This window comes from Pongo pygmaeus, chromosome 4, assembly GCF_028885625.2.
Source record: "Pongo pygmaeus isolate AG05252 chromosome 4, NHGRI_mPonPyg2-v2.0_pri, whole genome shotgun sequence".
NCBI lineage: Eukaryota > Metazoa > Chordata > Mammalia > Primates > Hominidae > Pongo > Pongo pygmaeus.
This window is the reverse complement of record NC_072377.2, coordinates 39,456,349-39,479,817: the sequence shown is the minus strand read 5'-3', so window position 1 is coordinate 39,479,817 and position 23,469 is coordinate 39,456,349. Positions and strand designations below refer to the sequence as shown.

At 36.5% G+C, this 23,469-nt stretch overlaps 1 protein-coding gene across 1 annotated transcript in view; it reads left to right on the top strand.

The window, feature by feature from the left end:
• C9 (complement C9) overlaps positions 1-23,469 on the top strand; it is an 80,467-nt gene that overhangs the window by 30,427 nt on the left and 26,571 nt on the right. Inside the window, exons 5-7 of the mRNA XM_054488289.2 lie at positions 762-900; positions 17,942-18,199; positions 22,592-22,832. Of these exons, the coding sequence (XP_054344264.1) occupies positions 762-900; positions 17,942-18,199; positions 22,592-22,832 (638 nt within the window). The remainder of the gene's footprint in view (positions 1-761; positions 901-17,941; positions 18,200-22,591; positions 22,833-23,469) is intronic.

Below are 23,469 nucleotides of genomic sequence, written 5' to 3'. Positions count from 1 at the left end.
CAGAGGTGTATTTCACAAGGAAATAACTGCTTCTTGTTCATATATTGTTTCTAAACCTACAAGTAAAGTTTAACTTTTTTAAAAGCTAAATAAGAATTATATTTATGAATGAAAGCTTGCCAAATAAAAATATTTTGCTATGGGAAAAAATAGAACTTTTGAGAATGCCTTGCCAGGATGCTAAAATTTTTGTGTTCATCTTGGAAAGTGTAATGGGAATAATATAAGCCTGGAGGGAATGAGGTTCTTGACAAGCAATGAGACAGCTGGAGGAAAAGGCTTAAGTTTAAAGAGAATGGGGTGAGAGAGAGAAAGCCCCAATGTTGATTCATAGATGAAAAATTACATGCATATGTTATATTGGCCCCCTGAGATGCTCTGTTCTCAAATAATTTAAATAGTTGGTATTACAGCATCAGTTATTGGTTCACTAAGGGAGGTTAGGTAAGAGTTACAGCAGTGAAGTTAAAACTCCAGGAACCAGATGGTCCCATGTGCCTTACTTATTGCATTTCTTTCATTGCACTCTAAACAGTGCCTTAGTTGCCTAAAAGAGTTCATAAGGCTCTCCTAAGGTATGCTTTCTGCCAGAGACACTGAGCCAAGGTGAACAGGCTCTTGCTTCTGTTCCTGATTATAGCACACACATATTGGGTAACAGTGACATGCACTGAAGCTGTCTCACTTTTTCCAGCTACGGAGGGCTGCCTTGCATTATGTTGTGGTATTTCCACTTCTGATACTACTCTGTTCATTCTCAGGATCAACATTTTAGGGATGGATCCCCTAAGCACACCTTTTGACAATGAGTTCTACAATGGACTCTGTAACCGGGATCGGGATGGAAACACTTTGACATACTACCGAAGACCCTGGAACGTGGCTTCTTTGGTCTACGAAGTAAGTCTCCTCAGAGGAAAACACATTGTTCAACTTTTGCCTGAAAAATTGCTTCAATAAGTTTAGTACCAAACAATGTGAAAAACTCAGTAGAATAATAATTTCACATGAACACAAGACTTAAAGAAGAGGCGATGTAGTTTGGATCTCTTTAGAAACATATAATTGTGTCTTCTCAATCCTCAGTAACATGCACCTAGTGATAAAGATGTGGCAAATACCTAGACTCCATAAAAAGAATTATCTAAAGATCTAAGATAACTAAAAATTAAATCAGTGCTGATCTAAGTAGTGATAACACTGCTTACGTGCTACTTGAGTTTTGCTGTTATTGTTTGCTAGCCTCCTGATGAAAACTCATCTTTGCGTTGGTTTTCCTTCAGAATCCCCTTATGAAGAGCCTGCTTGACTAATGTGAGTGGCTATTTTCACTCACCTTAAACTCCTCTACCTCTTGAAAATGATTTATAAAAATGAGTTTTACTCTACACAACACTATTCCAAACTTAGCTATCTTTCTTAAAGTCACCTAATTCTCTAGAACAATGACAGACTGTAGCCCTCCACCATTAAAAGGATTAATATTTATCACCTTTAGAGATTCTTTCTTTGTTCCAAGCAAAATATAATGAAGAATAATAAAAAGCTTGCTCTGACCCAGGAGCTACAAGAGTCTGTTTCTTAAAATGGTCCCATTGGTAAAGAAGACCCATAAGGTCTGCTTTATTCAGTTATTACAAGGCTCTTATTGTTATCGGTCCCACCAGTTTGAAAAATGTGTATGCTTTTAAATAAACATTACTTTCTGAAAATATCATAAATCAGTCCCTACATATTGCAGCCAGAAGCAATCATGTTTTCTCATGAATGCTAAAGACTGTCATATCTTGACCATTTGACTGGCATGTTTTTTTTCACATGTGGTCGTGTTTCTTATACCTATAAGTCAGAATATAAGTCAGTTGCCAACAAATCTGAGGAAATCTTTTGGGCTATTGGTTTTCCCCCATAATGCCAGGTTAAATTTCTTTAAGCACAGATTTTTTGTGATGGAAAGATAACAATCGTTTTAAAAAAGTATTACATACATTCTCCTTTCTTAAATAGAAAATACCAAACGTGGTCACCTTGGTCATTGCTGATGGGAGAAGGATTATTGTTGTGTTGATTTAGTTTGTTTGGAGTTTAGTCTGCATTTTACAGTTTTCCTGTCTTCACCACTGTGATCAGCTCTTAGCTTCTCAAGAGGGGTAATAACTTGTATGACATAGAATAGTGAAGGCTAGGGGCTTCCCAGGACTGATCTTGAAGCCACATTTGGAAAGGAAGCACTGCTTTCCCTTATCCATAACCCTGGAAACAGATGTGTTTCAGCATTTCAGAATGTTTGGGATTTTAGAAAGGTGATGTGGTGTGATATAAATCACAATGGAGCTTGGAGCAGCATCGCATAATCTAACACATCAATATTTCTGTAGCAAAACTAATCTATGTTCACATATGGTGGGAAAAATGAAGACTATAGATACCTTTTACTAGTTCAGGTGAGATTAATACCCCCAAAAGAGTTTGACATCAAGCTTATTGGAAAGAAGATAGGAATTGTGGACTTGAATATTTATTTGTTGCCAACTGGGGCAGTGGAAGTTGAATAGGGGTTGGCTAAGGCCTCCAAATCATTCCCTTGCTGCTGCCACTGCTGATAATCCCCTTATTCAAATCTGTTATGGTCTTGGAAAATAAGTAGCCAAACTCATTATTATTATACATAAAAGAACACAAACTTATATTAGGGGAAATATCTACTTTAACTCCTTAGAGAGGATTTTTTTCTTTAATTCCTGTTACTTAATGAAATATGTCATTTACTTTCTCATGTGTATCAGTAGTACCTGAAAGCAAATTATACATATTATACCTCTTTATAGCTTATTACCAATACCAACTCCATATAATACTCACCAGTTTTTGTTGGATGAAATAATTTTTTAACTCTTGCCTTAGTTACTTATTGGCAATAATTTATTGGCTTTCATTTTTGACAGAATTATACTGCTCCATCATAACATGGGAATGCACCTAAATAATGACATCTTATTCTCGTCCACTCATACTCTCTCATTTAGGGTCTTTTGTCTCTAATGTGCTGTGGTTCTAGAGCCACTCTGCTTAGGCTGAAATCCCACCTCTGCCCCTTAGTGCTATAAAATCTCAGGCAAATTACTTATCATCATTGTGCCTTGGTTTCTTTATCTATAAAATAGAAATAATAATGCCTACCTCATGGAGATAAATGGGTCTAAATATGTGAAACACTCAGAAAGTCACTGGCATATAGCAAGCCCTCAATAAATATTAGCTATTATTCATTTTAGAGTATAATTAGTAAAAGACTTAGCCAAAGCTAGGTACATAATTAGTGGTCACATAGTAGGTCAAGATTTACTGACCACTTTATAAATTAGCAGTAATGACCAAGAACAACTGTAGGCAGTAAAAAGGGGAGGGGGGAGTGATGATTGCCTTTATAACTTAGGTCCTTTTCTACTTACTTTTCTTTGGTTGTTTCTTCACTTTTGTTGTTGAATAACAATTTGTAAGCCTAAATCAGGTTTCAGGTGTTCATTATAATTCTTCTTAAATCTGAGTCTCCATGAAAATGTAAGATTTGGGAGATGAACAAAAATTTGCAAAATGCACGCAGATTATAAGCATACTTTTCACCCCAATCCTTCCAAAATCCTGGGTGACTTCAATATCATGTGGACTGCCAAGTATTTCTTGTTGCCTCATAACTTCCTATACCATTTCACTGTAGCCACTCTCATTTCTAGCCACCTAACCCTTGGCTTTGTCTTTACCCGAACTTTGCTGTCTCTGAAATCTGAAAATCCAACTTTTAACCCTCTCATCTTATCACAGTTGTCTAACCTCTCAGCTCTCAGCCTCATTTATGCCCACAAACCTCTTCTTGGCCTCATCTAGACCTTCAGTCTTTTTGGAATCTTTTTTTCTCCTGGTGTATCTTGCTCTTCCTACTTTAAATTATTTTGTTCATCCAAGCTGGATCCATTTTGACTACATTTGCCAATATCAGCAATGTCCTTGCTTTCCATTCCTCCTACAATCCAGAAAAACTCTGATTTGGCATGAACCTTATTGTTTTCTGCCCTACTTGTAAATTTACACTGCTGAACACTAAAGAGAATATTATGCTCACACAAAAACGGCTAGCATTATAATTTCAACTGAGTCCTCCACATTGTTCAGTAGGTCCGTAACACCTTCTGAGGCTTTCCTCATTCTCGTTTTTCACAGGAGCAGGCTCAATCTTTCAGCAACACCCTCAAGCCTCTTACTCTTACTCACCATTTTGATCCTGGGTTCAGCAGATGACATTAGCCACAACTTGACAGAGAATACCCAAGTCATAGGCAGGAGCTTTCCCAGTTGTTTCTTCGAAGTTATTCTATGTACTTACTTTGCTACTCAGTCCCTCTTTACATCCTCCTATTCTCTCAGTAGGAAGTTATTCTTTTTCCTCCCTAGCCTGGATCCCACTCCAAGTACCTTGCTAGACATTCTGCTAAGCCTCCACTCAACCTTTCCTTCTTTTTCCTTCCACTCTGGCCTTCATATATAAGTATTTTTCAAGGGTCTCATCTATAAAGAAACAAATGAAGAAACCTCTCTCATCTCTATATACCCATGTTGTCTACACTTGCTATCTCAACATATGTCATTGCATTTATTCCCCACTCTCGTTATCTTGTGTCTATGCATTTTTCAACCCTCTTCAAGCCTATCTCAAGCTTATTTTGAGCTCCCTTTTGGAGAATCCTTAAATAGTATTGAACTCTTTCCAGAGTTCCTACCTTGCTTCACTGATTTCTCTCTATATATTCTTCTTGAGTGATTTCCTTTTCCTTTTCTCCTATGGCTTCAATTTTCACTCTATTCTGATTGCATACAAATCCTATATTTCCAGACCACATCTCTGTCTGAACTAGATGCTTGTATATCCAGTTGTCTGCCATTGTCACAGAGTCAACATACCTACAGCTGATAACCAATCTTACTCCCAATTTCCTGCTTCTTGCTCTTGAATTCTCTGTCTTGGTAAGTGGAAATAGTATCAACCTAGTCATCAAACTCAAAACCTGAAATCCCTCCTTAAGACATTCTTTACAGACTCATTTCCCTCAAAACCCACAATATCCAATCAATCTTCAAGTTCTATTATTATAATCTCTTTTAAATCTGTTTCTTATTCCCCATTCCCACTGCCACTCTCTTAATCTCCCATCACTTCTCATGTAGGAATGACTCAAAATCGTGTTCTTAGTTTATAGCCTCTAGCTTTTCTCAACTTCAATTCATTCCCTACATTTCAGTGTAAAAATAATAAATCTGATCATTTTCCTTGCAGCTTAAATTTGGTGAGTGTCTGTCTATAGCCTGCAGTGTAGTAGTCAGTCTCCTTGGCAAGGAGTACAAAGTCATTCCTGATCTGATTTTTGATTGCCACTCCACCCTCAGCTTCCTCCATCTTCTAAAATGCTTCTCCTACAAATAAATGCAATATGCTTTGATTTTTTCTCTATTTTGGTATATATTTTGCTGTATAATACGTGCTTTTTGGTTGCTATCTCAGTCTTTTATTTACCACAGAATCCTGAAAAATTAATATTGTATACTATGCTAAATAAATGCCTATTGAATGAATAAAAAATTCATGCCAGCATATTAACACTCTAAGTTAATATTTCTAATGAAGGCAAAGAACAAATATTTAATTGGAATTGCCATTAAAGTTGACAGCAAAATTGCAAGCAGAGCCTTAATACACATTCCAACTATTCTTTCTACTGACAACTTAAGCCCATTTAGAAAATCTAGCAGCAGATAAAGCTTATTACATACCTGGTCATTTGTCCTATGTTGATGTTTCTCAAGTGGAAAATATGTAGTCTTTCCCTATAGAAACTGCTATCTTGAAGGGGACTCTGTTCTACAAATAAACTCATACATTCAAGGTTGAAGTCATAGGCAGGGGTCAAATCATGAAGGCACTCATGTACCATAATAAATACACTGAGCATAGTCCTGAGCATGATGAGGGAGCCACTCCAGAGAGCAAGACACTGAGAGTTTCATTTTAGAACTTTGTGCTTTGTGGAAATAAATTTTAAGGGAACAAGACAAGAGGTAATGAGAACAGAAGGAGGCTATTTTATGGTCCAAGAAGCAGATGACAAAAGGCTAATGTGGGTCTGTAATAGTAGAAATGAAGAAGAAGAGATAAAATCCAACATTTTAAGAATTAAGAAATTATTAATAAATTGGAGACAGTACAGCCTATGATCAATCACAAGGTTCTGAATTAAGATTCTCTGGGTTTAAATTTTGGTAAGTTCCTCCACTTTCCATCTATGTGAATTTAGGCAACTTAGTTATATTTCCTGGATCTCAATTTCCATGAGAAAATGGCATGATAATAGTATACACTTCACAGGGTTTCAGAAAGATCAAATGTGTTAATAACTGTAAAGTGATTCGAATAGTGCCTATCACAAACTAAACTTTCTATAGATGGAACCTATAAAAATGGAAAGCAAAAAAACAAAACAAAACAAAACAAAAAAACCCCACACACACAACCAGTGAATTATAGGCCATCAAAAGAGATGTGGGAAGTTGGATGTGCAGGAAATCTACCAAAGAAGGAGTGGGTTCTAAGAAGATAATGATTCAAATGCTGGTAATTTTGAGTTTGAGGGTCTATATGAAATTAGATGGAGTTATCCTACAAGGAGATTATTTGAATCAAAATGGAGAGAATGATCTAAATTATAAAAAGAGATCTAGGTGTTAATTAACATACACATGATCATTGCATCCTTTTTTTTTGAGATGGAGTCTCACTCTGTTGCCCAGGCTGGAGTGCAGTGGCGCAATCTTGGCTCACTGCAATCGCTGCCTCCAGGGTTTAAACAACTCTCCTGGCTCAGCCTCCTGAGTAGCTGGGATTAGAGGCGTGCGCCACCGTGCCCAGCTAATTTTTGTATTTTAGTAGAGACGGGGTTTCACCATGTTGGTCAGGCTGGTCTCTAACTCCTGACATCATGATCCGCCTGCCTCGGCCTCCCAAAGTGCTAGGATTACAGGCATGAGCAACCACGCCTGGCGATCATTGCATTCTTGAGAGTGCCTGAGATTACCCAAGAACTGTACAATGAGGGAGAAGAGAAGAACATAGAGACTGAAGTCCTAGAGCACACAAACGTTTAAGATTTAGGCAGAGAAAAAATATTCTATAGACAATAGAGATGGATTGTACTTGTTATCCTTTACTGTCAAATTACCCCAAAACTTAATGGCTAAAGAGTTAAGAATGTGACAGTAGCTTGGCTAGATGGTTCTGGCAGAGGGGTGCCTCAAGAGGTTACAATGAATCTGTTCTTCATAGGTTTCTTCTCTCAATTAGTGAGAGATGGCTTTGATAATAATAACTAATATGTGGTTTATGGTTTTATTATCCATTTGTACAAATAAAATTTTAATGACATCTTCAACAGTTTTCTCTACGTGCTCTCTATTTACAACTGCTCTCCAAACCTCCACAGCTTGAACTCTGAAATATTTCTTGATTGTGTCTATCTCTTTGATTTTTAGTGCCATAAGTAATGTTTATTTCTTTTCAAGGAGCATTATATGAACAAGTTCTTAAACAGGATAACTTCAACTGACCCTTATAATATGTCTTGCTTCCTAGAACATGCAAGCCCCTTGATTTTCTCTCTCTGAATCTAGCTTCTCCAACATCTGTTTATTCAGTACTCATAAAGAAACTTGCTTCCATCTTTGTGTTTTTCTGCTTTCTGTAATCTTGCCCCTTGGTCTCTCGTCCAAGACTTTTGCTTTTCTCTCTATGATGCTTACAAGTATTGGTCCATTTCTGAATGCTTAACATTGAGCCTAGACTTCTTTTTGCATGGATGGATTTTTGCATTTCCCAATTCAGCTTTCGTTCCTATGCTTTCTGGGATGACTCCATCCTCAGAGTTTCAGGCTGTACTCGCCACTACCATCCTGGCATAGTGAGAAAAGCTACTTTTTCTTGAGCCATTCAACAACATCCTAACTGATACCCTGACCAACAATCTGTTATATCTGAAAGTGGCCCTCTGCACTGCTGAGTTGATATTTGCCTTATGCCATTTCCTTTCTAGTCATTTCACACACAGGTGCAGGTGCCTACAAATTACACCCCCTCTATCAGAAAGCATGGTGCCACCAGTATTGTTCTTTTTCCTCAAGATTGCTTTGGCCATTCGAGATTTTCTGTGGTTCTATACAAACTTTAGGATTGTTCTTTTTATTTCTGTGGAAAATGACATAAAATTATGATAGGGATTGCATTGAGTCTGCAGATCACATTGGGCAGTATTACTATTTTAACAATATTAATTCTTCCAATCCATGAATATTGGATATCTTTCCATTGATTTGTATATTTTCCATTTCTTTCATCAATGTTTTATGAATTTCATCATACAGCTCTTTCACCTCCTTGGTTAAATTTATTCCTAAGTGTTTTATTCTTTTTAATTCTGTAGTAAATGGTATTTTTAAAAGTTTCTTTTTTAGATAGTTTGTAGCTAGTGAGTAGAAATGCAACAGCCTTTTGCATGTTGATTTTGTATCCTGCAACTTTACTGAATTTGTTAGTTCTAACATTTTTTGTCTTGTTTTGTTTTTTGGGTGGAGTCTTTAGGGTTTTTTACATAAAAGAGTATCATCTGCAGACAATTTTACTTCTTCCTTTCTGAGTTAAATGCCTTTTATCTCTTTCTTTTGCCTAATTGCTCTAAGACTTCTAGTACTATTTTGAACAGAAATAGAGTGGGTATCCTTGTCTTGTTCCTGACGTCTGATAAAAAGTTTCAGTTTTAACCACTGAGTATAGTGGTCAATGTGGGCTTGTTGTGTATGGCCTTTATTATGTCAAGATACATTCCTTCTATACCTAATTTGTTGAGAGTTTTTCTAATCTTTAAATTGTGTTGAAAGAGCTTCTGCACAGCAAAGGAAACTACCATCAGAGTGAACAGGCAACCTACAAAATGGGAGAAAATTTTCGCAACCTACTCATCTGACAAAGGGCTAATATCCAGAATCTACAATGAACTCAAACAAATTTACAAGAAAAAAACAAACAACCCCATCAAAAAGTGGGCGAAGGACATGAACAGACACTTCTCAAAAGAAGACATTTATGCAGCCAAAAAACACATGAAAAAATGCTCACCATCACTGGCCATCAGAGAAATGCAAATCAAAACCACAATGAGATACCATCTCACACCAGTTAGAATGGCAATCATTAAAAAGTCAGGAAACAACAGGTGCTGGAGAGGATGTGGAGAAATAGGAACACTTTTACACTGTTGGTGGGACTGTAAACTAGTTCAACCCTTGTGGAAGTCAGTGTGGCGATTCCTCAGGGATCTAGAACTAGAAATTCCATTCGACCCAGCCATCCCATTACTGGGTATATACCCAAAGGACTATAAATCATGCTGCTATAAAGACACATGCACACGTATGTTTATTGCCGCATTATTCACAATAGCAAAGACTTGGAACCAACCCAAATGTCCAACAATGATAGACTGGATTAAGAAAATGTGGCACATATACACCATGGAATACTATGCAGCCATAAAAAATGATGAGTTCATATCCTTTGTAGGGACATGGATGAAATTGGAAATCATCATTCTCAGTAAACTATCGCAAGAACAAAAAACCAAACACCGCATATTCTCACTCATAGGTGGGAATTGAACAATGAGAACACATGGACACAGGAAGGGGAACATCACACTTTGGGGACTGTTGTGGGTTGGGGGGAGGCGGGAGGGATAGCATTGGGAGATATACCTAATGCTAGATGACGAGTTGGTGGGTGCAGCGCACCAGCATGGCACATGTATACATATGTAACTTACCTGCACATTGGGCACATGTACCATAAAACCTAAAGTATAATAATAATAATAATAAAAGAAAAAAAAAAAGAAAAAAAAAATTGTGTTGAATTTTATTGACTGCTTTTTCTACATCTATTGGGATGATCATATAATTTTTTTTTTATTATTATTATTATTATACTTTAGGTTTTATGGTACATGTGCCCAATGTGCAGTAAGTTACATATGTATACATGTGCCATGCTGGTGCACTGCACCCACCAACTCGTCATCTAGCATTAGGTATATCTCCCAATGTTATCCCTCCCCCCTCCCCCCAACCCACAACAGTCCCTGAAGTGTGATGTTCCCCTTCCTGTGTCCATGTGTTCTCATCGTTCAATTCCCACCTATGAGTGAGAATATGCGGTGTTTGGTTTTTTGTTCTTGCGATAGTTTACTGAGAATGATGATTTCCAATTTCATCCATGTCCCTACAAAGGACATGAACTCAGGGATGATCATATAATTTTTATCCTTCATTCCATTAATGTGGTGTATCACAATTATTGATTTGCATATGTTAAACTATCTTTGCATCCTAGATATAAATCTCACTTGATCATTGTGTATGATCATTTTAATATATTTCTGAATTCAGTTTGTTTATATTTTATTGAAGATATATATACATATATGTTCATCAGGGATATTGGCTTGTAATTTTCTTTTCTTGTAGTGTTCTTGTCTGGCTTGGATATCAGGGTAATGCTGGTCTTATAAAATGAATTTGGAAATATTCCCTCTTCTTCAATTCTTTGGAATATTTTAAGAAAGTCTAGGATTAGTTCTTCTCTAAATATCTGGTAGACTTCATTAGTGATGCCTTCAGATTCTGGGCTTTTTTTTCATGAGAGACTTTTTGTAGTACTGATTCAATCTTTTTAATCATTAATGGTCTGCATTTTCTATTTCTTCATAATTCAGTCGATAGATTGTACGTTTCTAGGAATGTATCCATCTCTTCTAGGTTATTCAATTTCTTTGTGCATAATTTTTCATAGTAATATCTTATGTTTATTTATATTTCTGTGGTATCAGTTGTACAGCTGTCCCTCAGTGTCTATGAGGAATTGGTCCCAGGACCACTCACAAATACCTAAATTCTTAGATGCTCATATGACATGGTGTGGTATTTGCATATACCCTATGCTCAGCCTCCAGTATAATTTAAATCATCTCCAGATTACTTAGAATACCTAAGTAATGTAAGTGCTATTTAAATAGTTGTTATACTGTCATGTTTAGAAGATAATGACAAGGGAAATAGTTTGTACATGTTCAGTACAGATGCAACCATTGTAGGCCCAACTACATTTTTGATCCAATGATGGTTGAATCCATGGATGCAAAACCTGCAAATATGAAGAGCCAACAGTAATGTCTCCTTTTTCATTTCTGATTTTATTTGAGTCTTCTCATTTCTTCCTGAGTTAGCCTAGCTAAAGTTTTGTTCATTCTGTTTCTTTTTTAAAAAACAAACTCTTGGTTTTGTTGGCCTTTTCTGTTGTTTTTCTACTACCTATTTTATTTATTTCTGCTCTGATCTTTATTATTCTCTTACTTCAATTGACTTTAGTTTAGTAAGCTTAGTTTGCCCTTCTTTTTCTAGTTCCTTAATATGTAACAATAGATTGTTTATTTGAGAAATTCTTTTTTGATGTAAGCATTTATTACTATAAACTTTTCTGTTAGAACTGCTTCTGCTGCATCCCATAAATTTTGGGATGTTGTGTTTTCATTTTTATTTATTTTAAGATATTTTTAAACTTTTAATCTCTTCATTGACTTATTTATTGTTCAGGAACATGTTAATTTTTCCATATTTGTGAATTTCCCAAAATTTCTCCTGTTATTGATTTCTAGCTTCATACCATTGTGATCAAAAGAGATCCTTAATATTATTTTAATATTCTCAAAATGTTTAAGACTTTTTTTATGGCCTAATATATGATCTGTCCACGAGAATGTTCCATGTGTGCTTGATAAAAACATGTATTATGTTACTTTGGATGGAATGTTCTGTGTATATTTGTTAGGTCCATTTGGACTAAAGAGTAGTTCAGTTCCAATGTTTCCTTAACAATTTTCTCTCCAGATGACCTGTGTATTGTTGAATGTGGAGTATTGAGAAGTCCCCTACTATTTTATTGCAGTTTGTCTCTCCTTTCAGATCTATTAACATTTACTTTATACATTTAGGTGCTCTGATGTTGGGTGTCTAGAAATTTAAATATTCTCTGGCAAAATTGACCCCTTCATTATTATATAGTGATTTTCTTTGTCTCTTCTTACAGTTTTTGACAAGTCAAAATTTTATCTGGTATGTTTAGCTATCCCTGCTCTATTTTGGCACTTAAAGGTGAAGTGAGTCTCTTAGGCAGCATATATAATAGTTGGGACCTGCTTTTTAATCCATTTAGCTACTCTGCCTCTCTTGATTGAGTACATTTAAGATAATTATCAGTAGGTAAGGACTTACCACTGCCATTTTTTTCATTGTTTTCTGGTTGTTTTGTATGTTCTTTCTGGTTGTTTCTTCCTCTCTTGCTATCTTCCTTTGTGATTAGATAATTTTCTGTACTGATATGCTTTAATTCTTTGCTTTTATGTTTTCTGTGTCTGTTATAGGTGTTTGCTTTGTGGTTTTCATGAGTTACCATGCAGCTTACATAAAATATCTATAGTTATAATAGGCTATTTTAAACTGTTAGCAACATAAATTCAATCACATTTTTAAAACTTCTACACTTTTCCTCCCCACATTTTGTTTTTGATGTCACAATTAACATCTTTTTATATTGTATATTCCTTAACTATTATAGCTATTATTATTTCTAATAGTGTTGTCTTTTAATTTTCATACTACAGATATACTTGATTTGTACATCATCATTATGGTGTTAGAGTATTCTGAATTTGACTATGTACTTAATTTTACCAGTGAATTTTATAATTTCATAAATTTTTTATGTTATGAATTATCATTCTTTTCTTTCAACTTGAAGAACTCCCTTTAGCATTTCTTATAGGAAGGTCTAGAGGTAATGAACTTCCACAGCTTTTGTTTCTCTGGGAAATTTTTTATTCCTTCATCATTTATGAAGGTCAGAATTGCCAAGTATACTATTCTTGATTGGCAGTTTATTTTTCTTTCAGTACTCTTGACTATATCATCTCACTCTCTCCTGGATTCAAGGCTTTTGCTGAAAAATCTGCTAGTAATCTTATGTGAGCTCCCTCATACGTGACGAGTTGTTCTTCTCTTGTTTTCAAAATTCTCCTTATTGTATGACTTTTGAGTTTGATTATAATATGTCTAAGTGAAGATCTCTTCATATATAGTCTATTTGGGGTTCTTTGGGATTCATGGACCTGGGTGCTCCTTTTTTTTTCTCCACATTGGGGAAACTTGCTGTCATTATTTCTTTAAATAAGCTTTCTACACTTTTGTGTTTCTCTCGTCCTTCTGGGGCACCATAATGCATATACTGGTTCACTTGATGGTGCCCCATAGTTCCCACAGGACTTCTTCACTATTTCTTTTTAATTTTTTGTTTTTCTGATTGGTAATTTCAAATGAACTGTCTTTGAGCTCATGATTCTTTCTTCTGTGTGATAGAATCTGCTATTGAATCTTACTACGAAATTTTTCAGCTGTGTTCTTTAACTCCCTAATTATGTTCTTTAACTCCCTAAATTTGGTTGTTTGTGTTTTTTTATGCTTTCTGTCTCTCTATTGAACTTCTAATTTTGTTCATGTATTTTTTTCCTGATTTCATCTAGTCTTCTGTCTGTATTCTCATGTAGCTCACTGAGCTTCTTTAAGCTAATTATTTTGAATTCATTATCAGGCAGTTTGTAAATTTCCACTTCTTTAGGGTCAGTTACCAGTGCTTTATTTTGTTCCTTTGGTGATGTCATGTTTCCCTGATTATGTGTGATCTTTGTGACCATGCATATCTATGCCTTTGAAGAAGTAAGCACTTATTCCATTTCTTAAAGACTGACTTCAGCAGGGATAACCCTTCATTAATCAGTTTGTCCAGAGATTCTGGGCAAGTCATCTGGCATGGTCCACAAGCAGGCTTGATGCTGGAGTCCTTGGGTAGACGTGATTGGTTCCTTGGTTCACTGGGGAAGGCCTGGAGCTTGGGTCTGCCGGAACGAGCCTGGTGCCTGTATCCATAGAGGTCAACCTAGCACTGGAGTCTACAGAAGTGGGCCTGGATCCTGGGTCCAGTGGGTCCACTGGATCTTGAGGCTGTAAGGACCATCCTGGAGCCTGAACTCATGAAGGCTGGCCTGGAGCCTGGGGCCAATAGGGCTGGCTTTGCACTGGGATGGCCCTAGAGGCTGGATCCCTGGTCTCATGCCTGATTTTTGGCTTTTCAGTGGCCATTCTGGCACTGGGTGAAACTGGAGCCTGAGTCTGTAGTGATCGGCCTTTGAGACTGAGTCCCAGGTGCTGGTCTGGTACTTGAGGTCATGGAAGCTGGCCTGAAGCTGAGGTATACGGGTGCTGACCTGGCATTGGGGTATAGCTGGAGTCTTAGTCTGCAAGTAAAATCCTGAGTCTAGGGCTACAGGGACCAGCCTCATTCTGGGCCTGTCTAAAGCCTGAGTTGAGGCTGGAACCTTTGTCTGTAAAACTGGCCTCGGGCCTGAGGCCATGGAGGCTGGCCTGGCACTGGTTAAGCCTGGACCCTGTATCTATAGGGTGCTGGGATGTAGCTAGAGTCAAACGCTAAAGTTTTATTTAATAAGTAATTATACAAGAAGTGGTTTTCATTTTATTTTGTTTTAAAAGAGGAGCCATAAAAGCTTGTAGCAAAAATATTTGTTAGTCTGTTATATCAGGAGAGGCTTTCCTAAAGAAGTGATGTTTCAGGTAAGACTTGAAATAGGAGTGGGAATTAATCAACCCGAGGCCTATGTTTTGTGTGTATGTGTGAGAGGGAGTGTGTGTGATGTCTGTGCTATGGGAGGGTTGGGGGGAAAGAGTAAGAGAACATTCTAGAAAGTAAAAGCAGCATAAAAGGGACTTATGGTAAGAACAGCATGGGATGTGGAACAGCTAAATGTCTGACACACAGTCAGGGAGAGATTGACTAGAAATAAATCTAGTTTAGACTATATTAAAGTCATTAGAAATACATTGGAAGGATCTAAGTAGGGAAGTGGCAATGGTTAGTTTGCTTTTCCCTGTTATGCTAGGCAGTTTCTTCAACATGTCTTGTTTTAAAGATAACTATATACATTTCAGTCTTTTCGTGAGACAGTAATAACTTTAGGTTTCCCATGCAGAACAACCACTCAATACTAAATCCAGTCCATGACACTGTCTGAAGATACAGGTGTCTCCTTCCCAGACAAGAGTTACACCTAATTCAGAAGATCTCTGAAAAGGGAACTGAACCACTTATATAACAAGCCTCTCACTGACAACAACCTGACAATAGCCAGGTTGGCAAAAAAAAAAAAAGTTTTAACTGAAAGTTTAGTGTTGAAGGAACATACCTCAAAATAGTAAGAGCTATATATGAAAAACCCACAGCCGATATCATACTGAATGGGCAAAAGCTGGAAGCATTCTCCTTGAAAACCAGCACAAGACAAGGATGCTCTCTCTGATGACTCCTATTCAACATAGTATTGGAAATTCTGGCCAGTGCAATCAGGCAGGGGAAAGAAATAAAGAGTATTCAAATATGAAGAGAGAAAGTCAAATTATCTTTGTTTGCAGATGACATGATCCTATATTTAGAAAACCCCATTGTCTCAGCCCAAAGGCTTCTTAAGCTGATAAGCTACTTCAGCAAAGTCTCAGGATGCAAAATTAATGGGCAAAAATTGCTAGCATTCCTATATACCAACAACAGGCAAGCAGAGAACCAAATCATAAATTAACTCCCATTCACGATTGCTTAAAAAAAAATCCCATAAAATACCTAGGAATACAGCTAACAAAGCAAGTGAAGGACCTCTTCAAGAACTACAAACTACTGCTCAAGGAAATCAGAGAGGATATAAGCAAATGGAAAAACATTTCATGCTCACAGATAGGAAGAATCAATATTGTGAAAATGGCCATACTGCCCAAAGTAATTTATAGATTCAATGCTATTGCCATTAAACTACCACTGACACTCTTCATGGAATTAGAAAAAAAAAAACTATTTTAAAATTCATGTGGAAACAAAAAAGAGCCTATATAGCCAAGACAATTCTAAGCAAAAAGAACAGAGCTAGAGGCATCACACTGCCTGACTTCGAACTATAGTACAAGGCTACAGTAATCAAAATAGCATGGTACTGGTGCGAAAACAGACACATAGACCAATGGAACACAATAGAGAACTCAGAAATAAGACTGCACACCTACAACCATCTAATCTTCAACAACTCTGACAAAAATAAGCAATGGGAAAAGGATTCCCTATTTAATAAATAGTGCTGGGAGAACTGGCTAGCCATATGCAGAAAATTGAAACTGGACCCCTTTTTTACATGTTATACAAAAATTAACTCAAGATGGACTAAAGACTTAAATGTAAAACCAAAAGCTATAGAAATCCTAGAAGAAAATCTGGGCAATACCATTCAGGACACAGGCATGGGCAAAGATTTCATAAAATGCCAAAGCAATTGCAACAAAAACAAAAATTGACAAACGGGATCCAGTTAAACTAAAGAGCTTCTGCACGGCAAAAGAAACCACCATCAGAGTGAACAGGCAACCTATATAATAGGTGAAAATTTTTGCAATCTATCCATCTGACAAAGATCCAATATCCAGAGTCTATGAGGAACTTAAACAAATTTACAGGAAAAAAACAAACAACCCCATTAAAAAGTGGGCAAAGGACATGAACAGACACTTCTCAAAAGAAGACATTCATGTGGCCAACAAATGTATGAAAAAAAGCTTAACATCACTGATCATTAGAGAAATGCAAATCAAAACCACAATGAGATACCATCTCAAACCAGTCAGAATGACAATTATTAAAAAGTCAAAAACAACAGATGTTGGCAAGGTTACAGAGAAAAAGGAACGCTTTTACACTGTTGGTGGGAGTGTAAATTGGTTCAACTATTGTGGAAGACAGTGTGCCAGTTCTTCAAAGATCTAGAAGCAGAAATACCATTTGATCCAGTAATCCCAATACTGAGTATATATCCAAAAGAATAGAAATCATTCTATTATAAAGATACACGCATGCATATGTTCATTGCAGCACTATCCACAATAGCAAAGACTTGGAATCAACCCAAATGCCCATCAATGATAGAGTGGATAAAGAAAATGTGGTACATATACACCATGGAATACTATGCAGCCATAAAAAGGAACAAGATCACATCCTTTGCAGGGACTTGGATGGAGCTGGAAGCCATTATCATCAGCAAATTAACACAGGAACAGAAAACCAAACACCTCATGTTCTCACTTGTAAGTAGGAGCTGAATGATCAGAACACATGGACACGTTAGAGGAAAAACACTCACTGGGGCCTGTTGGGGGTAGGGGTGGCAGAGCATCAGGAGGAAAAGCTAATGGATACTGGACTTTATACCTAGGTGATGGGTTGATCTGTGCAGCAAACCACCATAGCACATGTTTACCTATGTAGCAAACCTGCACATCCTGCACATGTACCCCACAACTTAAAATAAGTTGAAAAAAAAGTTTGCTATACTATAAGTCCTTCGTATGCATTATCTCACTAAATTTTTATAAGAACCTTTGTGCTAGGTATGATGAATATCCCTGTTTTATAGACTAAGAATCATACTAAGCACACAGAGATTATAGCATAATCACTTCAAAGTGACAGAGTCTGTATTTGAACCCCAGGAATCTGACTCCATCACTTTTGCTCTTAACTCCTTTGTTCTACTGCCTTTCAAAGAATTGTTTGATTTCTCTTTGGTTCTGTTCTGCTTGTTTTTCCTTTTGTTTCGTATCTTGTTTTTAACAACACTTTTTTATTCTCTTTTAGACCAAAGGCGAGAAAAATTTCAGAACCGAACATTATGAAGAACAAATTCAAGCATTTAAAAGTATCATCCAAGAGAAGACATCAAATTTTAATGCAGATATATCTCTAAAATTTACACCCACTGAAGCAAATAAAGTTAAAGCTGAAAAATCTGAGGAAACAGCCTCCTCAAATTCTTTACATGGCAAGGGTAGTTTTCGGTTTTCATACTCCAAAAATGAAACTTACCAACTATTTTTGTCATATTCTTCAAAGAAGGTAAGACCAAACAGTTAATATAGGAATATAATGGAAAGGTTCCAAACTAACCAGACTCTTTATTTTAAGTATTTAGAGCAAATAGAAATCATAAAAAGGAAAAGAAACATGGATCAAATTCTCAAATATGTAGCTGGCATGTCAGAAAGAATACTAACTGGAGAAAAGTCTGATAGAATCGTTGGCAGTGGTAAATGAATCATATGTCTGGTGGTAGTGAGCAGAAAATGTGTATTAAGAATTTAGAGCATTTTTTGACTGAGATTGTGGTAATATACCATTCAATTTATATGATCATCAGAATTTTAATGAAGAATTATACTGAAGAATTCTGGTAATTCATTGCAATGCCTTACCTAGAATGATCACTGTTTATTAACTACAAACTGTGTCTCTAAAGAAATGATGCTATGAAATTATACACATGCACATAAAATTGGTCTGATTACTTTGTAATCATACGTTTAATTTGAGACTTTGAAAATGTGGTTTTTAAAATATTTAGCCAGATTTTGAAGTTTGTTCTACCACTGTTGGAATAAATATAAAATATACTCTCTGTAATCAGCATGATGCCAGTAAAATGCTCATTCTTCCTTTTCTGATACCACAGTCACTTATTTAGACAAGCTTCTCCCACATTAACAATCATAATTCACTCTTAGAACTTATATTATGCCTAACTACATAATTGTTTTGTATGGGTCTGTACATTACCTCTCTATTTACATGCATACCCACTCAAGTGTACAGGTGGAAAACTCTTTAAATCATTCAACAAATATTTAATTGTGACCTATCTGGCCTAGGTACTTAGAATATATTTGTGAACCAAGCTGATGAAAATTTGTGTCCTCATGGAGTTGAAAGCTCCACAGAAAGAGACAGCCAAAAATAATACATATAATAGCAAAAAAGAAGTAATATGGTATTTAGAAAGTATTAAGTGCTGTGGGATACAAGGAAAATTAGAGTAACATGAAGGAAAGCAGGGATGCCTGCAGGTGGCATGATTAAAAAGGAAGCTCAGGCTCAGCTTCATGGAGATGAGAGCTAACCAAAGCTTTGGAGGAGAGGAGATAGCCAAAGAGTAAGATTTCAGATTATTTATCTGATGGAAGGGACTGTTAGAGAAGTCTCTAATGTAGGAAAAACCTGGTGTGATAAAAGTTAGTCAAATTGAATCAGAAGGATAAAAAATTAGAAAAGTTACCTTGAATCAGATCATGAAGAACTTCAAAGTCCATTCAATGTGGCTTTTTTTTCTGAGTGACACGGGAGGTCACTTGAGGGTTTTAAATTTTAATTTAATTTATTTATTTTGAGATAGATTTTTGCTCTTGTTACCCAGGCTGGAGTGCAATGGTGTGATCTTGGCCCACCAAAACCTCCGCCTCCCAGGTACAAGCAATTCTCATGTCTCAGCCTCCCAAGTAGCTGGGATTACAGGCATGCACCACCACGCCTGGCTAATTTTGTATTTTTAGTAGAAACAGGGTTTCTCCATGTTGGTCAGGCTGGTCTCGAACTGCCGACCTCAGGTGATCTGCCCGCCTCGGCCTCCCAAAGTGCTGGGATTACAGGTGTGAGCCACCGCACCCGGCCTACTTGAGGGGTTTTCATAGAAGATTGACATTCCCTATTATATTTTAAATGATTACTCAAGGTATTCTGTCAAGAAGAGATCATAGGTGCTAAGAGCCAAAGCAAGGAGTCTTGCTAAAAGTTACTGAAGGAATCCAGGTGAGACATGATGGTAGTTCAGATAGGACAATTATAGAGTCAAACATAAGTCCAAGGTTTTTGGCCTGAGCAACTAGAAAAATGGAGTTGCTGATGGAGAAAGCTTCGGATAGAGCAGATTTGGAGAGGAAAACCAGTAGTTAAATTTTAGTTAGGTTAAGTTTGAGGTGTTTATTAGACATCCAATTGACAATGCCAAGTAGGAGTTGGTGTTATGAGGCTGGAGTTTGGGGAAAAGACCTGGAATTGAGCTATACATTGACTTGTTGACTTAGTCATGGGGTCACTAACAGAGTTAGTGTACACAGAAAATAGAATACAATCAAATACCAAACTTGGGGAATTTCAATAGAAAACAAGTAAAAGAAACCAAAAAGTGCCCAAGAACTTTGCTACTTAGAGTGTGGTCTATGCAACAGCAGCATCAGCATCGCTGGGAAGCTAGAATCTTAGACTGTGCTCCAGAATTGCATTTTACCTGACTCAGTATTGCATTTTAACAAGATTCTCTAGGTGATTTGTTCACATTTTATAGTTTGAGAAGCACTGGCCTAGAAGACAAGAAAATAGTCTCTATTAAGAAGAAGAGAGTGATGAACTGTGTCAATTGTGCTAACATGTCAAAGAAGATGAGGGCTAAGAAGATGAGGGCTAAGAAGTGATCATAGGCTTTAGGATTATGAAAGTCATTGGAGACCTTGATAAGAGACATTTTGTTGGAGTAGTGAGGTCAGGAGCATGTATAATTTAGATTTAAGAAAAACTGGGAAGGGGAGAATTCGAAATATACAGTATAGAAAACTGAATAAATTTTGCTTCTAGTGAGGGCAAAGAAATGGGTAGTGGCTGGTCAGGCAAGCGAGGCCAGGGAAATTTTTTGTTGCTTTAAGATAGAAGAAACAACTGCATATTTGGATGGTAATGAGCTAAGAGCTACCTTTGAAGTAAATTGACCCAAAGAACATCACATGTCTTTCTTACCCCAAATCCCAAGATATACCTCCCAGTTTTAGCAAAACTGAAAAGAAATCCAAATATGCTTTGAATAAAGCATATTTGAGAATTCTTGTGCAAGTCAGGAGATGAAGAGCTCATATGACCTATAACATACAGGCTAAGATTTTTATTAAAGACTGGATCACCCACTGTCACCTAAAGTTAAATCGTGATGACAGCAATGTGCTTTAAGAACACAGATAGTTTGGTATGATGTTCATATACCACAAGATACACCTTTAAAAAGAAATAAAATATTTTAAACTCCACATATAATCATCATATGTTAACCACAGCTGTTAGAAGACCCTCAAAAGATCCATTTGCATAATTGTGGGTGTCAATTGTAGTTTAGTTTTCATCAGGACAAGCTATGGCATTGAATCACACAGTTCACTGCCCTAGTTTTCTCCGGGAAAGGTAAGCCATCAGCCCCAGCCCTGGAAACATTTAACTGTTGAGTTGCTTAGGCTGGCTTGAGTTCAACATTTCAAAATATTGTCTGTCCTGTCTCTGTCATTAAAAATTGAGAGGGTGGACTGGAAGGGACAAGGAGGCCTGAGACTTAGGTTTCTAGTATCAATGCTGTCAAGTATTATTCATATGTTTTGGGCCAAATAACTTGATATCTTTAAATTAGTTTTCTCATCTGCATAATAGCAAGATTGGGCTTTATCAATAATATCTCCATTTCCTTCCACTGTTGTTTTTAAAACTTAGTGAGGTATAATTTCATAAAATAAAATGCAAAGATTTTAAGTGTATAGTTTCATGAGTTTTGATAATTATGTACATTAGAGTAGCCACCTCCTTTAGCAAGAGAATATTTTAAATGTTTTAACATAGAAGACACAACAGCATATTTAGATGGGAATTATTTAAGATCTATGTTTAAAATACATTGAGTTAAAGAACATCACACCAAGAAAATTCCATCATGAAGAGACACTCAGGCTTCTTACCCCAAGAAAAATTCCTTATGCGCTTTTCAGTTCCCTACCACCTAAGAGGTGACCACTGACCAGATTTATCTGACCACAGCTTAGTTTTGCCTAGTCTAGAACTTCATATAAATGGAATCATATAGGATATACTCCTCTATGTCTGACTTCTTTTACTCAGTATAATATTTTTGAGATTTATTTGTGTTGTTACATGTATCAGTAGTTTTATTTTCCTTTTTACTGATGATTAGAATTCCATTGTATTAATATGCTATGGTTGTTTATTGATTCCTCTCTTGATGGACATTTGAGATGTTTTCAATTTTAAGCTATTCTGACTAATGCTGCCATGAAATTCTTATACAGATACTCTTGTGAACAAAATTTTTATTAGGTAAATATATAGGAGTGGAATTGCTGGCTGGTCATAAGCAAATGTGTATTCAACACTATGGGAAACTGCTAAACAGCTCTTCAAAGTGGCTATCTAATTTTACCAGTAATGTAGGAGAGTTTTAGTCACTGCACATTCTCATCAGTAGTTGGTGTTGATAGTATTTTACATTTAGCCATTCTGGTGGATTAGAGTGGTATCTCATGGTCACTGCTAAAACATTTAGTGCCTATGGAAGTTCTAAATTTCATAAATTTTCATTTGAAATGGTGGATAAAACACATGTTTCTCTTCTTCATCTGCTCTACAACACAGGAAAAAATGTTTCTGCATGTAAAAGGAGAAATTCATCTGGGAAGATTTGTAATGAGAAATCGCGATGTTGTGCTCACAACAACTTTCGTGGATGATATAAAAGCTTTGCCAACTACCTATGAAAAGGGAGAATATTTTGCCTTTTTGGAAACCTATGGAACTCACTACAGTAGCTCTGGGTCTCTAGGAGGACTCTATGAACTAATATATGTTTTGGATAAAACTTCCATGGACCGGAAAGGTATGCCTAGAAACAGAGCTCTGACTTCAAATACTGTTTTGACCAAACATTATTTTGTTCACAAACCTCTTTCAATGGTTAAAGTCTTAAGAATGCAAAGCCCTGTAACCTGTTCCTTTGAGAGGACTCTCTTCCTGACCTTTGGCACCTAAAACCCTGTTAAATAGCAAATTGACTTCCATCTCAAATAAGCTGACTTCGTCATATTCTACTCAGCAGTAGCACTGAGAGATGGATCAATTGTATTGCAGCTTCACATCTATTAGAAGGTGGTACTTTTAGTGAAATACTAAACAAAAGGTGAAAGAAAGTACAGACATAATTTGTATAACCTACTTCTTAATCAGTAGACTAGTTCAATTTCTATATCACAGTTATCTTCCAGAGTGTACTTCAATATTGGAGGGAAAATATTGTTCTAAATTTTCTTTTAGAGGGAAAAGAAGAAGCAGTGTTATCATATAAATCTAACATCTTAAAGCAAGGGTGGAAAATTAGTTTTACCTCATGTGATGACACTTCTCATTATATGGTGGTGGTTAAATTGGGCTCATGTTAAGTAGGTTTCTGGTCATGAGGAAATCATGGGGAAAAGGGCCATGGTTAATTATCAATGTCTGTCATAGATAGAAGATAG